Below are 16,127 nucleotides of genomic sequence, written 5' to 3'. Positions count from 1 at the left end.
AAATTAACATTAATGTTATTTATATTTGAAAATATATCTTCATATCAGGCTGTTTTTTATATATAACATGACATCTTGATATGTTACTTGACTATAGCTGTCACTGGGGTGATGTCATTTCACAAGGAAATTGATATAGAGGGTCCATTATTGGTCTCTTACATTAGTAAAGTGCACATATATAGGCTACTAAACAGTGCAAAAGCGTTCCTTTTAAAAATAGCATCCCAGTTTTTGTAGCAGTCTTTATTTCTGAGAGTGTACCAAAAACATCTCGTTATGCACGTTCACGTCAGGACCACTAATGGGGGTCACGACACGAGGGTCAATCTTTAAAAATCTCCAAAACAAACAACTCCAGGCTTCAGTGATGACATCAATTCCTGGATGGCAGCGCGGCTCTAATTCCACTTCCAAACCGGATTTCTAAAACTGGGAATCGGGGGAGGGAGGAGAGAGGAGAGGCTGGCAAACAGACAACAACACCGGATTGAGGAAACTGACGAGGGCATACAATGTGCAAAACAAACTAGTTTAAAGCTGACAGCCATGCAGCCTGAGCCGCTTCATTCACTGTCACATCCAAGGAGAGGACAGGACCGCTCCTCCCCAACACTGCAGACCCGAAGATCGCATCCAACCCGCCGCTTGCAACCATGCGTGTGTTTGCCATCCTGATGTTCGTACTGATGGTGTTTTTTGGAGAGACTGAGGCGTGGGGTCCCGGGGGTAAATACGCCGTGAATTGCCCGGACAAATGCAACCCGGCGCTGTGCGGCTCGACGCTGCGCTGCCGGCGGACGGTGCTGGATGACTGCGGCTGCTGCCAGGTCTGCGCCGCGGGACGGGGTGAGCACTGCTACCGCACCGTCTCCGGGATGCATGGCGTCAAGTGCGGACCGGGACTCTTCTGCGACTTCTACAAGGATGAGGATGATTATGGGGATGAATATGGCATCTGTAAAGGTAGGCAATATAGAGTCAGTCTGATCATGGGTGCACCTGCTCGGGCACCCATTGGGAGGTTGGAGGATTCAGCATGTTGTTGTCAATTTTGTGTGAACTGAAATTAAATCTAAATCGAGTGCTACATTTAAAGCATAAATAATAATTTAAATAACGTAGGGTTATAGATAGATCCGATTTTTGTGTGTAGGCTCAGAAATGTTACTTTTATATTGATGAATAAGTTCATTTTTAATATGCCTTTAAAGTGAAATGTTTAAAAATAAACAAAAGAGGCCAAGAAAAGCTCATTTTAGGAGAACATTTCAGATGGCATTTAGAGGTTTTTGCATCTGAACTTCACATATATATAAAGATTTCTTAACTTTTTAACAAATAGACCAATTACTGATTAGCCTATTTATATTTGAAATGATACATGCTATAATACAGATTTAAATGATATAATACAGATTATAATCAACATAACATTATATATATATATATATATATATATATATATATATATATATATATATATATATATATATATATATATATATATATAGGCCCATATAATGTTATGTTGATTATAATCTGTATTAAACTGTATTCCTTAGTTATAATAAATTGTTTAACAAGTAACATATCATGTCAATTTTATTTTTGTTCCATTAAGTATTCTAGGTTTGTTTTCTGTGTATTTTTTAAAATATGTTTTTTTTTCTTGAATATTTTACGATGAGGATAATAAGACAAAGAAAATAATATAGTCTAATTAAAAATAACCACAAAGAGAACTTTAAAGCAAGAAATATTTATAATAAAAATAGTTAATAGTTTAATTCCCCTGTTAAATAAAACAAAAATTCAAATTGATAATCAACAATGTGTGGAAAAAAGCTTAAAAGTATTTCTTATAACTATTCATTTTTTTTAAAGTAAGATGACATCACAGCTTTGTGTGTTTAATACAATTTCTTTATTTCATTCTTTAATTAGTTAAATTTTTCTTTCTTTCTTTCTTTCTTTCTTTCTTTCTTTCTTTCTTTCTTTCTTTCTTTCTTTCTTTCTTTCTTTCTTTCTTTCTTTCTTTCTTTCTTTCTTGCTTAGATCAAAAATAACTTAAAGTCATCATGATCTCAGCTGACAAGTCTAAAGACAGTTGTTCGGCAAACTATAAACTCTTCAGCCCTTTATTAGTGTCTTTTGTGTTGTCCTTCTTGGGCCCCTAAATTATTACTTCAGGTATTATGTAAGATCAACGTGAGTTGGTGAATTAACACTCAATGCTTTGTATCAGGGAACACACTCGATCATCAGACCTTTAACTGAGCCTCACACACAAATCCTTTAACACTTTTGAACCTTAAACACCAATACTGTGATCAACAATGAATCCTTCCAAAAATATGGTAAATGCACTGTACATGAGGTTTTTAGTTGAACCAAAATAAATGTGACTATCAATATTAAACTGACTTAAAAAACTTATATTACTTAAAAAAATGTAGCTGAAGTTAATTTTTGTAATCAAGACTCAGCGACTATATAATGTTTTACAATGATTTAAGCAATCCTGAAATGAGAAGTAATATGTTTGTGTTTCTCTTATTAGACTGCATGTTTGGAACATATGGTATGGAGTGCCGGAAAACATGCGACTGTAAAGCTGGTGGACTTTGTGACAGAGAAACCGGCGCTTGTCTCTCCTTTAAAGTTCTGGCTAAAATGGCCATGTTGAAATCTCATTCAAATGAAGGTGAGTTCATTGCGGGAAGATACTTTAGAGCCAGGTGAAATATGACAAAATCCCTTTTTAAAAAGTCTATAAAAAATTGCTATAAAATGTATCTATTGCGAGTAATAATTCACAAGTGTTTCACCCATATTTTGAAAGTTATTATTATTATTATTATTATTATTATTATTATTATTATAGGCGGTTTATTCTGCTGTGGTGTCCCCTGATAAATCCGGCACTTGGCTAAATTAAAAGGAATTAGTCATTATTATTATTCATATTATTATTATTTTAAGTTGATAAAAAAAATGCAAAAGAAATACACAATGCTGGATTTGACTGGATTCGAATTCATTCATGTTGTCACAACACAAATTAAGCTAGCTTAATATTTTTTTTTATAAATTTAAGTGGATTGAACATAAAACAATTCAGTTGGCCCCTTCCCAAAAAGAAAAAGAATTGTGTTGATTCAACTCATTTTAAGTAAGTAGTTTGAACAAGCAGCAAATGTCATTTTTGAGTTTTTACTTGTAATTTTCTGCTTAAAACTTGTAACTTACAACTACACTGTAAAAAAAAGTTGAATCAACTTAAAATTTTAAGGTGACCAGCTTCAGCACATTTTTGAGTTGACTCAACTTTTATCCCAAGTACTCCACTTGACCCGATTTAAGTTGAGTGAACTCAAAAATGTCCTGAAGTTGGTTGCCTTAAAATTTTTAAATTTTAAGTAGAGTCAACTTTTTTTACAGTGTAATTCCAATTTAATTGTTTTATGTTCAAATCCACTAGTCTTATTTGTTTTATTTCGGCTAGAATGAAAGCAGGTCAAAATTTTTTTAAATTATCTTAAGATTAAAATTATTAGGCCCTTTTGGCAAATTTTTTTCTGATAGTCTACAGATCACATAATCATTATGCAATTACTTTCCTAATTACCCTAGCCTGCCTAGTTAACCTGGTTAAGCCTTTAAATGTCACTTTAAGCTGTATAGTATTGTCTTGAAAAATATTTAGTAAAATATTATTAACTGTCACTATGGCAAATATAAAATATATATATATATAGTCTTTAAAGTGAATTATTTATATATAAGCTATATATATATGTTTTGTAGATTCATGTGTCATTTAACATGAAGTGAAACTGTGTACAGTATCAATTATAATTAATCATATGATTCAATTTATGATTTTCTTTCTCTTTTTTTGTACAGCAGGTAATGAAGTGGGTTCAGGCGACACCAACACTGAAAGCAGCAGTAGTCGGGCCTCCGCTCGCAATTTCCTCACCCCTCGCTGACAGCGCAACAGCAATATCTTTAGTTTACTCAGTGTACATGTAGCATAATAAATTAAAGGACCAAACGGATATATTTTAATATGTTTAAAAAGGTCAAAGAAAATGATATATGTTTTATTCTGTGTATTTTACAGATGTGTATGCCAGTTAATGTATGTCTTTATTCCAAAGCATATCAGCATGCATTCAAACACACACTGTAAACACACACACCCACACACACACACACACACACACACACACACACACACACAAACACACACACACACACACACACACACACACACACACACACACACACACACACACACACACACAAACAAATATCCAGCAGAGATTAACTAGACAGTAATAATGTTCCCTCGGGATGCATTTTACTGATACACAAACATAAGATGACATAATTTATGAATGTATAACAATTAAACCTGCAGCGGTGTTCATATTATCATATTTATTACACTCAAATTACAAGATTATATAGCAAGACTGATTAACGTCACATTAACTTTACAGTTCACAGATATGGCATCCCATATTTGACCACAAGATATATGTAATGCAGTGTTTTTAATGTGGTATATCAAGGCCAATGAGATTATTATAAATTATGGACTGTATATCCTGCTAATTTTTGTGTAAATTATTATTTGTGTTTATTAAAACTCTGTTGAACAAGATATGAATCCTTACACATTTATACTGTAAGAGATTTTACCCATGTCATTCTATGAGAATGTCTCTTGGATTGTTTCTTTTTTAAGTTGGAATATATATGAAACATTTTTAAAAAATTATATCTAATGTAGTAAGGCTTTTTTATTTATCGAAGAAAATTATTTGAGTCGTGAGCTAGTAAATTGTTGAAGAATGAGAACTGTTTATTGTGGAGAAACACTGAGCCAAGTCATCATAACACTTAGTTTACTGGGCAACATGGTGGCTCAGTGGTAGCACTGTCACCTCACATCAAGAAGGTCGCTGGTTTGAGTCCCAACATGGTCGGTTGTAATTTCCGTGTGGAGTTTGCATTTTCTCCCCGTGTTCGTGTGGGTTTTCTCCGGGTGCTCCGGTTTCCCCCACTGTCCAAAGACATGCAGTACAGGTAAATTGAATAAATGCAGCAAACTGTTTGGAAACATTAAAAGTGAAGAAGATACTTTACATGCAATGACCCAGAGAATGTTTAGACTGCATGTTACTGATGAGAAGATAACAGATGTTTACTCTATGATGATCAAAATAGCCAGAGGGGACTGGCTGCAGACTCGGTGCAGTTAAAATCTGAGCTGCATCCAATGCTTTTTAATGCGCTCACCAAACCCCACCCCTAACCCTACCTGTCACAGTGACTTCACTCACTCCATTGAGTACATTGTGTCTGACATTGCATCGCTGAGTGATGCAATCTCAGCTTGCAACATAAAGGCTGCATCCAGATACAATTGGAAATAGCCTTAACCACTCACTAAATGCACTACAGAATCTTACCTTTACACAAACACACACACACACACACACACACAAATTACATGTAAATTCCCAGCATAATCACTGCTCTTAAGTACTTTTAAAAGGGCTACTTTTTACTTGTACTTTGACATATTTACAGCAGATACTTTTACTCTACTTGTGCTACATTTTTGGGCAAGTAATAGTACTTTTCTCTGTTAGAATATTTGGTTTAAAAATACCCCGACATATAACCCAACTACAGGTTAGCACCTTCCCAACCATGGGTTATTTTAACCCAATGCATTGGGTTATTTTGATTAAATGTTATTTTTTCCCATTCTGGTATTACTATTGCTACTATTACCTTTACTGTACTACTATTAATTTTATAATTATGGCTGGGTAAATAAATAACATACAGAATATTGAAAATGCTTTATTTCCATTTCATTTTAGTTCCAGACACTGGAGACACTTATTTTTTTTGTTAAAATAAATCAAGAATCACAAACAGTGAAGAACAAAGTGCACACAGTTGTAAACTCTGCAAGCAGAAAATCATGTGCAGAATATGGAGCTTTGTGTGCTGTAGAGACTGTCCAGCAGCTGCAGCAGGCTTCACTCAGTGTCCACAATGTACAATACATTTTAACCACATCCGAACGCTTCTAAAAGATGGTATTGGATGGTAAAACGGATATAAAAACCACAAAACGGAAGTAATTTGTAAAAAATAACAACAAAATTATTGGGTTATTATAGCTTAAATCAACTTTAAGACGCAAAAACAACATTATGCATGCATAATACAGCTGTTTTGAGTCAGTTAAATCAGTTGATTGTTGAAATTAAAATGTTTAACCCAACTGGTTGAGTTATTAAATAAATACCCAAATAAAAGTTAAAAACAACTCAACAAAGCACCAAATATTTAACTCAACTGGTGGAGTTATTCATAAATAACCCAATAAAGGTTAAAAATAACCCAACAAAGCAACAAATATGTTTAACTCAATCACTGGGTTAAATAAATAACTCAACGTTTTTTAGTGTGTACTCGAGTATGATTTTTAGTACTCTTTCCACCACTATGAGTGTGTATGGATGTTTCCCAGTACTGGGTTGCAGCTGGAAGGGCATGCACTGTGTAAAACATATGCTTGATAAGTTGGCGGTTCATAATGCTGTGGTGACCCCTGATGATTAAGGGACTCAGCCGAAGGAAAATAAATAAATAACATATGTTGTACAATACAATAACTATTAATATTGTAGAGAGTATACCGGTGCCACGTCGCCCTGGTCAAGGATTCACCCCAGCTGGCACCTCATCAACACTGGATCGATCTCAGCTGGAGCTAATCAAGAGGAGACACACATAAGCCAGCCCCACAGACAAGGAAGACGAGCTTCATTCTTTCATGACTCCCTGCGCTAATGCTTGTGGCTCTCTGTCTCTTACCCACAGTGGACTCCAGCTATTGATCGATCCAGCACCCGAACTCTCACTCTACCTCACCACTTCCCCTGAGCACCTATCCCAAGAAGAGCACCGTATTTACACTGTTCACATTTGTTCACCGTGTAAATAAAGCACCCTCCGGGGAATTGTTTGTAACACCACGCCATTGTGTTTGTGTTTTCCCTCTGCCTCGCTACAATGTATATGTATTTATAAAAGCTAAATGTATTTTTAAAAGTAGGCTAAACAAATAATCTAAATGTGTTGCACATTTCAATTTAAATGCGATTTTTTAAAATCTAAAATGTAACATTAATTTTTATCTAATACAAATATAAAAATACAGAAACAAACAACAAAACAAAACAAAACAAAACAAAACAACAAAAATAAAAATTACTATTTAAAATTAAATACATAAAATAAATACAGGCAGAACTGTAAACACCTCGCTCGTCAATGTCAAAATGACTGAGATGGCCAATCAGGTTAAAGTAGGCGGGGTTTGCTGTGCAAAGCGAAAACTCAAGTTCGCTCTTTTGTGGAGGAGCTGCAGATCCAGGCTGAAATAGAGCGAGGTAAGAAGAAGCAGCGACATATTTGATTTATTACTATATTAAGCTACTGTTGTATGGTAGAATTGTACGAGCAACAGTAATATCCAATCATGCAAACTTTACTTAACTAAAAAAAATGACTTTACCCCCTCAAGTAGCCCGTTTTAAAAGTGACATATTGTAGCATTCATGTGATACAAGGCTATTTCTTTACACAGTGTGACGAGACAGTTAATACACTCTCAGAAATAAGAGACAAATGTGTTTTTCAAAATATACACACGTTTTATAAACACGTTTAGCTAATTAAATAGGCACTACCTTAAGATTCACCAAATATCAAGTTTCCTGACTTTTCAAGAAGAAAAAGCAGAATTTCCATAAAAGGAAAGTAAACACTGGTCGCTTTTGTGCTTTGCATAATATTAAAATGGTTTTAGCCTGAATATCACTAAACTTTAATAGGCAATATAACAAAGAGAACAATGGATAATTTACCTCATACAGTATTTTGAACAAAAATCCGAAGTGGTCATTTTAAAGCCAAAGCTCCTAAAGTTGATATTTTCCTGGCACATCCTTAGTTAACAGTTACTAAGGCTTCAGGCAGCTACTGTAGGCTTCAGACTCCATTTGACGTATAAGTGAAGTCAGTTGATGAGCGTGAAAGGAATAAAATTGAGCTGAAAATAGCCTAACAACAACAATAGGTGTGAAACACGAGATAAAGAAATAATTTGACAAACAAGACTAGAATTTAAAGTGGCAAACAAAACTCCCTGATATTCTTTGACTTCCCAGACTTTTAATGTCTGGAAAAGATCTTTTAAATTGTCATGATATTACAGAAGTTCCAAGAACTATGGAAAACCATGTAATTTGTTCCTTTAAAATTTCAATATGGGTACATTTGTTGGTAATGTACCCTCTAAATACAGTACAAAATTACATTTACTTCTGTAGAAATAACATATGTAAATATTGTAAAATGTCTGCGTACAGTTTAATATTATCACTTCCAAAGAAATTGTCAAACCTTTCACAGTTAATCTTCAACCCTAATTAAACAATACTGATCAATCTAAAAAAGTTCTTAAATTATTTTAACCACTAAAAGATCTTAATCTGCTGACGTAGTTATGTAAAAACCCTTTCAGTGAGAGTTACAAAAGAGCACATAGTCAATACACAGTGCATGTCTGAGGTTTTATTGAGAGTCCGAGGCTAAAGTCAAAGGTGCCTCATACTGAAGCTCATTCTAGCTTATAGAGGAAAGAATCACTGTGTCTGTTGAGGAAACAATGCATGAAAAGAAGAAGGAAAATCCTCTAGAAAAGCTGAGCTCTCTAAAAATAATCTTTGACAGGAAGGTGAATAACTTTTTTGATCGCAAAAAAAAAAAAAAAAACCTAGATGGAAATGACTTGAGCATACATGCTGTGTTGACATGACAATTAGATTTATAATTAGATTATTAAGTATTTTTTAAGGCTGAACAATATATCAATACAATTTAAGCTGTATAGAAGTGTCTTAATAATAATATATACTGTCATCATGGCAAAGATAATATAAATCAGTTATTAGAAATGAGTTATTAAAACTATTATGATAAGAAATGTGTTGATTTTTTTTTCTCCATTAAACAGAAATGGGGGGAGATTAAATAAGGGCGCTAATAATTCGGGGGGCTAATAATTCTGACTTTAACTGTATATCGCTGCAAAGCACAATATTGCGTTGTCAGATTTATTCAATATCATGCAGCCTTAGAATGTTTTGAAATTCCTATTCTCTCCAAGACTGCATTTATTTGATCAAAAAAATATATTATCTGTTAATATTTATAATATTCAAAATAATAGTTTTGTGTTTTATGGTGAGGTAATGTAATCCTTTCATGCAATTTTGAAATCTGGGGCTTCTTGGGTCCTATTTTTTTCATTTAGAATGAAAGCATTCAAATGTTTTTTAAATTGATCAATTTTCTCTGTAGATTCAATTTACATATTTTTTAAATGCCATTTTTTAAAATAATGAGTATTTCCCCAGCAAGGAGATACAAATATTTACATTCATATATTCTAGGGATTTTTACAGAGGATAACATTTAATCATGATTTGACAAATTATATTTTATTATACTCTTTTTTTTTCAGGCTGTTCACTCTATTTTATGAATTATTGAGTGTTAAAAGAGATTGTAAATTCCACTATGTGAAACATAGTCCATAATATGTTTAAAAAAAACCCACAATTTTCTGATTTTTGTACTGGAAATGTATTTAAATTAGCATATATTTACTACAATACTGCCTCATTGCATATTTAAATGTAACATTTAAGAAAACATGTAATAAAAACACCCCAGACTCATTCTAAAGTATTTTAAGTTTTGTCAGTTTAGTGGCTAATTTGTACAAATTCATACGAATTAGCCACTAAATCAAAAAGTTATGAATTCCCAAAAGATTGCGTTGTATATACCTATATACATTTCTGGAGAGCACCAAATACATCCCAGGAGCTTTTTTTTTTATTTTTTATTTATTTATTTTTTTATACAGTTTTTGTTTTCATGAATCCACCAAAGGCCACTGTGTATGCTTTTTCAGATCTCTGATTTCTCTCGTGAGAGCCATTCGTGCCTACTGTTCTCGCTTAAATCAACTAGATGCTGCTGTCGAATGACTGACGACTGACTGATCAATCGACTGACCCACCCTCCTCCTTCCCTCCTCCTTCTCTAAACCCAACCAAAAGTGTTTTCAAAAACACAGATTGACCCGCCCACCCACTTCCCTAAACCCAAAAAAAGTTTTAAAAAGCAAACCAGAAAAAGAAAAACGCTCACCTGATTTTTACCACGTTTTTCAGATTTTACCACACTCTCACCTTGTTATTTACATGTTTGTTTAATTTTTTGCCTTCTGTTTTTGTCTTATCTGCTTTCTGGAACCATCCTTTTCCAGACTCGAACCCAGTTGTCGTGGTTAACTCCTCTTTGCGCCTCAAGTCTGCTGACTTACATGGCGAGCTAACTGGACAAACTGGTAACAGCGTGAAATCCATCTATACGGAGGTAAGCAGTCAGCTGGTAAGTGCAAAAAGGAAGCCGTCATACCGCCCCGTAGTGTTAATTTTAAAGACGAAATGCAGCCAAACGTACTTCTGGCTACGTAACTCCTGAAATGTATATAGTGCAACGTTTTCAGAATAAGCCTGTGTTAAACAAAAAACATATTTCAATTTTTAATAAATCAACTGGAGAATTTTGATGATCAACATTGTTTTTTTTCCCCTAATCATCAGCATTATTTTGCCTTAAAATATTTTAAAATGTCATTAATAGCTTGAACCACACTGACAGTAAAACATCGTCATTTATAATCTGATTCACAGTATTAATCCACGCCAGAGGTGCTTGGGAAGAAAAACCTTGGTTTTAAGTTATCTGATGATCACTGGTAGCATATTCTCAAGCTCACACACACCTCTTCTAAATGTAGGAGACATTTTAAAAGTTTGAAAGATGCCTTTGACATAAATCTAGATTCAAATCCACTTCTGGTTATTTTTGGGTTGGCAGTGCATGCTGCAGTACAAGCCTCGCTTGAGGAAACTGATTGCAACAAACCATTTAAGTTCAAAAACGAATCCTAATGAGTACTGTGAACTTACTCCATTTGAGCAAACAAAGCAATTTGAGCACAGTAAAAGTCAATAAATGATGAAAGTCAACCCAACTGAGTACTGTGAAACCTAATAAGTTAAAGCAACTCAAACCATTTGAGGAAACTGATTGCAACAAAACATTTGAGTTAAAAATCTATGAGTACTGTGAACTTACTCCATTTAAGTTGAAGTAATGTGGTATTTAATTGACTCATTTCCTTTAATACTAGTTCAAAAACTCTTTTCAAATGAGTAGAATTACCTTTCAGTCAATTTTGAGTTAACTACACTCATTTCATTTAATAAAGGCGACTGTTGGCTTTTACAGTGTAGTATTAATTAGTATTAATAGTATTAATTTGCTTCACAAGAAACATTCATAACTGTGATCAATGTTGAAAACACTTGCAACAATGAATGTTTATGAACAGCAGTACAGTTTAGTTCATCCAGAAGCCTGTTTATATTCAGTGACGTGAAGTTTACTGCACAGATGATGTTGTGTTAACCTGCTGCGCTGACGGAAGCGTGACATTCCTTTTTCCCTGTCCTGTCCTGCAGTGACGTGTGTCAGATGACAAATTCCAGCCGTTTTTGAATCCTGTCCCAGAGGCAGACACAACAACAACAGGAAGAAAGGCCATTTTCACAGGTGTCAGGAAACACAGGAAATAAACAAGCGGGATGCTGGGAAACAGCCTCAGCTGAGAACTCAGAGAGGTGAGGGATCTGACGGTTATTAATAGTATGTGGTGGGTATTTTCAGTGCTCGCATTGAATGTTTTCTTAAAGAAACCTCTGGAAAGCAGGTTAGAGAGTCTGGATGAACTTCACTTACATTTCTGAATGTCATATATATATATATATCTTATATTAAAAACAAATACAAAAAAGCAATAACCAGTATACCCTGTAAAAAAATCTGCTAATTAACGGGTTCTGTATTTTGTGCATCATGTTTTTCTGTTTATTTATGGTTATTAATTGCATTATGGGACTTTGGTCTTTGCTCTTTCGACTTTTGATGTTGAAAATTCAAATTAACAGAGGGGCTTTATCTACATCTATTTACATTTAGTAGTTTAAAAGCATATATTGAAGGCTATATGAAATAATAAATGGAAAATTAAAGTATTCTGTTGAATAACAGAAAAGATATTAGGAAGTTTATTAGCAGGTTTTTGTATTGTAATTTACAACACCATCCTAGTCAATATATATCTTGAAACTATTAAAAATATCAATATGAGTAACTTTTTAAAGTTGTTAGAGCAAAGATCAAGATCCCCTTATAATAAAAAAATAAAATAAACAAGAATATAAAATATTTTATATTTTTTTTATTACAGATAACAGTGTAGGTGTAGGACAACATCTGAAGAGTTCAGATGCAAAAACCTTTAAGTGCCGTCTGGAACTTACTTCTACAATGACTATTTTTCTCAGCCTTTTATATTTGTATTCAGTTATTACATGTTAAAGGAAATTAAAGTAATGTATTCTTTGCCAAAAAAATGTGAAATTACTAAACTCACACCCAAGAGTTATTTAAAAAAAAAAAAAAAAAAAGCTAATTTTAGGAGAAAATTTAAGATGGCACTTAGGGGGTTTTTGCATCTGAACTCTTCATATATTATAACAGAATATACACAAGTGGTCAAAAGTTTTGGGTTAGTTTTTTTATGTCTAAAGAAAATTATTCTGTTCATCTAATGTAAAGTTTGTTACATTTTAAAATATTAATTAAAAATTAAATAAATAACTGCTTTGTATGTAGTTTCAAATAAATGAAATTATTTCTCCATTCATTATTTCTTATATTACTATTACCATTAATAATAATAATGATAATAATAATAATAATAATAATAATAATATTTCTGAAGAATCATGTGACTCTGAAAACTGGAGTAATGAAGCTGAAAAATCAATTTTACAATGTGTACTGTATTTTTGATTAAATAAATGCAGCCTTGGTGAGCTGGAGAAGCTTATTTTGAAACATTCTAAAAATCCTACTGACCCCAAACATTTCACCGATAGTGTATAAATTCTGGATAAAAATATAGGATAACAGTATATACAGTTGAATTCATAATTATTAGCCCTCTTTTGATTTTTTTTTTCTCTTTTTTTTAAAACAAATTGCCCAAATGATGTTTAACAGAGCAAGGAAATTTTCACAGTATGTCTGATAATATTTTTTCCTCTGGAAAAAGTCTTATTTGTTTTATTTTCGGCTAGAATAAAAGCAGTTTTTAATTTTTTAAACACATTTTATGGACAAAATTATTAGCTCCTTTAAGCTATTTTTTTTAACTGTCCAGAGAACAAACCATCATGTAACGTCATCATCAGCTGCCAAAGTTCAGTTCCAATACTCAAGACCGCAAGAACAGAGCATGCATGAAACTTCCCGGATGTGTTTAAGAAACTGAGGATGCACTGATGCAGACTTGAGCACTGATTTTGCGCTAGAAGTTATAGAAGTCATTGCGACTGGAGGTGGGGAGCGCTGCGTTTTTTTTAGATTTATTATAAAAGTATTATTATTAAGTATTATTATTATTATTATTATTATTATTATTATTATTATTATTATTATTATTATTATTATTATTATTATTAAAGTTCAGAGATATACCTTATTTACCTTAGGAGTTTCCCTAAATGAAACGGTCAATATAAACATTACCATGAACTGAACATCTTAATAAAGGAATAAACACATTAAGGGTGTTTATTTGCTGAAATTTGTTTTAAAATCTGTTTTATTTGTATTGTGCAACGTATATTTATAATTTTTTTAAGCAGAGTATATATTCTGAAAAGGGGAAAAACAATAAATCGTTTATTAATGCTGTAATGTTTAAATAATTTTCCATTTAAAACCCATAAAGGTCACGTGACCATCAGGAAGAACGCAGCATCTCATTTCTCCGAGGACTCATTTTCTGTTCTCTTGGTCTTTCGAGTTCGTTCTTCCGAGGACACCTGGCAAGACCGGTCACCAGAAGAACGCAAGTCCATTTTCTGCATTCTTGGAATTGAGAAACAGCCTTTGTGTGAGTGAATGGGTGAGTGTATGGGTGTTTTCCAGTACTGGGTTGCAGCTGGAAGGGCATCCGCTGCTTAAAACACATATCAGAATGGTTGGTTGTTCATTGCGCTGTGGCAACCCCTGATAAATAAGGAAAAAACCGATGCAAAATATTGCGGTGCCACAATGTGTGTAGATAGGACAAGACGTCAGACACACAAAGAGCTTATAAAGGTATCCATATGTTATCCCAGTTCATTTTGAATGTTTGTAATGCATTTTTATAAAGGTATTACTTTAAACCGGTCAGCTTTTTTCTGGGGTGATTTGCATTGGTTTACATTGTGTGCTCCTGAGTGAGTCTGAAAACATAGCGGAACACAAACTGCCATGACGTTGATTCCCATTCTCTATTAATAATCATTTGTCGATGTACTCTACTTAATACGTGTGACCATGACCCGGCCACAAGGCCACACAAAGTGTGCTAACAGAGAGAGACGACAAGAGTTAAAGAGCTCCAGATCTGCTCCGTGCTTCACTCATGCACGAACAGAGCAGTTCATCATTCCCTTGAGAACAGAAGAGCTCGAGTCCCGCGGCCAAACAAAGGCCTCGCTCGGAAAAACAGGAAGGAGTTGGTGAGAAATACCCTTTATCTGACTCCCCGAAACACGTCAACAACGCCCTTCAGAAACAAAGGTGTACAAAGCACCTTGTAAATACGTCTGATTTATGGCAACGCGCCGTGTTGATATTTCGACGGCAACAGGTTGTTTATTAGCCAGAGCGAAGTGCATAACGGCAACCAGAATGAGTGTTAGGTCGCGACCTTCGCAGAAATGAAGCCACGTCTGGGTCGTCCACTTCAACAACAATGAATCGGATGTCTAAATTTAGGAATAAATACGCAGACGAGAAATTGATTAGATGCTTGGAATTCCACAGGAGTCCTAAAAAACACCCCCAATAAAATCTTCAGGTGGCTTTGAAGCTCCCAGACAACATTTCAGCTTGCATTAGAAAAAGGACAGTTCACCAGGGTTCCAACGGGTCATGCATTGTGGAGAAATTCTTGCTGCCTTCATTTTTAGTTGCATCAAATGAACTTTTCAAGTCATCTCAACTTACATCAGTCAATCTAAAAAATATCTGTAAATATTAAGTTAAACTTTGTGTAACTTAAGAACATTTGGTTGAAAACTGATTAACATATTAAAATAAGCTAAAGCAACATAATAATATTTGTTGTCTTGACTTTTTGTCATTACTTTTTTGTGCAGTGGAATTTCTGGAAAGTTATGGAATTTCAAACGATATTTTAGAAATCATTCCAGGATTTTTAAAAATATATTCGCTCTCCTAGTCATGGGATATCAGGGATTTTTGTTTGTTGTTAAATTGTAATTTTCATTTATCAAAACCTATTTTTTTCTTTACCATATTTTTTATCATGCTGTTTGATGTCTATTGTTATTGTTTTAGGCTATTTTTAAGTTGTTTCCGTCTGATGCATTCAATAGATACAAAATGTCAGGATAAGATTAAATTTAAGAGCTTTGGCTTCATAATGATCATTTCAAATAGTCCTAAAAAGTAGAAGACAGAAAAGTTAGATGTACACTGCCACACAAAAAGCAAGTATCTAGTTTTTTTTCACATTAAATTGTTGCCCTTATGGTGACTATTAATGTCATTTAAAATGACATTCATCCTCAAACCATTTTAATATTTATGTAATTTAAATGTTATGTTGTTTATATATACAGAAGCACAACAGTTGCCTTCTTTTCTGGTCATTAGATGTCATGGAAATTCAGCATTTTAGTTAGTGAAATCTGCTCAAAGTCAGGGAATTTGATATACAGCTTAAAGTGTCATTTCATTAAACTTTTCTCAGATATTTTTGAGCGATTTCTTTTCATTGAAAGTTTTTTCATCCA

The 16,127-nt window shown here is 33.6% G+C and overlaps 1 protein-coding gene and 1 long non-coding RNA gene across 2 annotated transcripts; both read left to right on the top strand.

The window, feature by feature from the left end:
* The first annotated feature begins 533 nt into the window (after positions 1–533).
* esm1 (endothelial cell-specific molecule 1) lies at positions 534–4,727 on the top strand. The gene is given in 3 exon segments (NM_001076741.1): positions 534–966; positions 2,564–2,707; positions 3,910–4,727. Coding segments are annotated over 3 exon segments (540 nt in total). The 5' UTR covers positions 534–656; the 3' UTR covers positions 3,996–4,727.
* A 2,704-nt stretch (positions 4,728–7,431) lies between these two features.
* On the top strand, positions 7,432–15,421 carry LOC141379985 (uncharacterized). The gene is made up of 4 exons (XR_012397166.1): positions 7,432–7,490; positions 10,442–10,551; positions 11,706–11,864; positions 14,045–15,421. It is a non-coding gene; the product is annotated as an uncharacterized lncRNA (long non-coding RNA).
* The last annotated feature ends 706 nt before the right edge of the window (positions 15,422–16,127 follow it).

Source organism: Danio rerio, chromosome 21 (genome assembly GCF_049306965.1).
Source record: "Danio rerio strain Tuebingen ecotype United States chromosome 21, GRCz12tu, whole genome shotgun sequence".
Lineage (NCBI taxonomy): Eukaryota > Metazoa > Chordata > Actinopteri > Cypriniformes > Danionidae > Danio > Danio rerio.
This window is presented reverse-complemented; position numbering and strand designations above follow the sequence as displayed.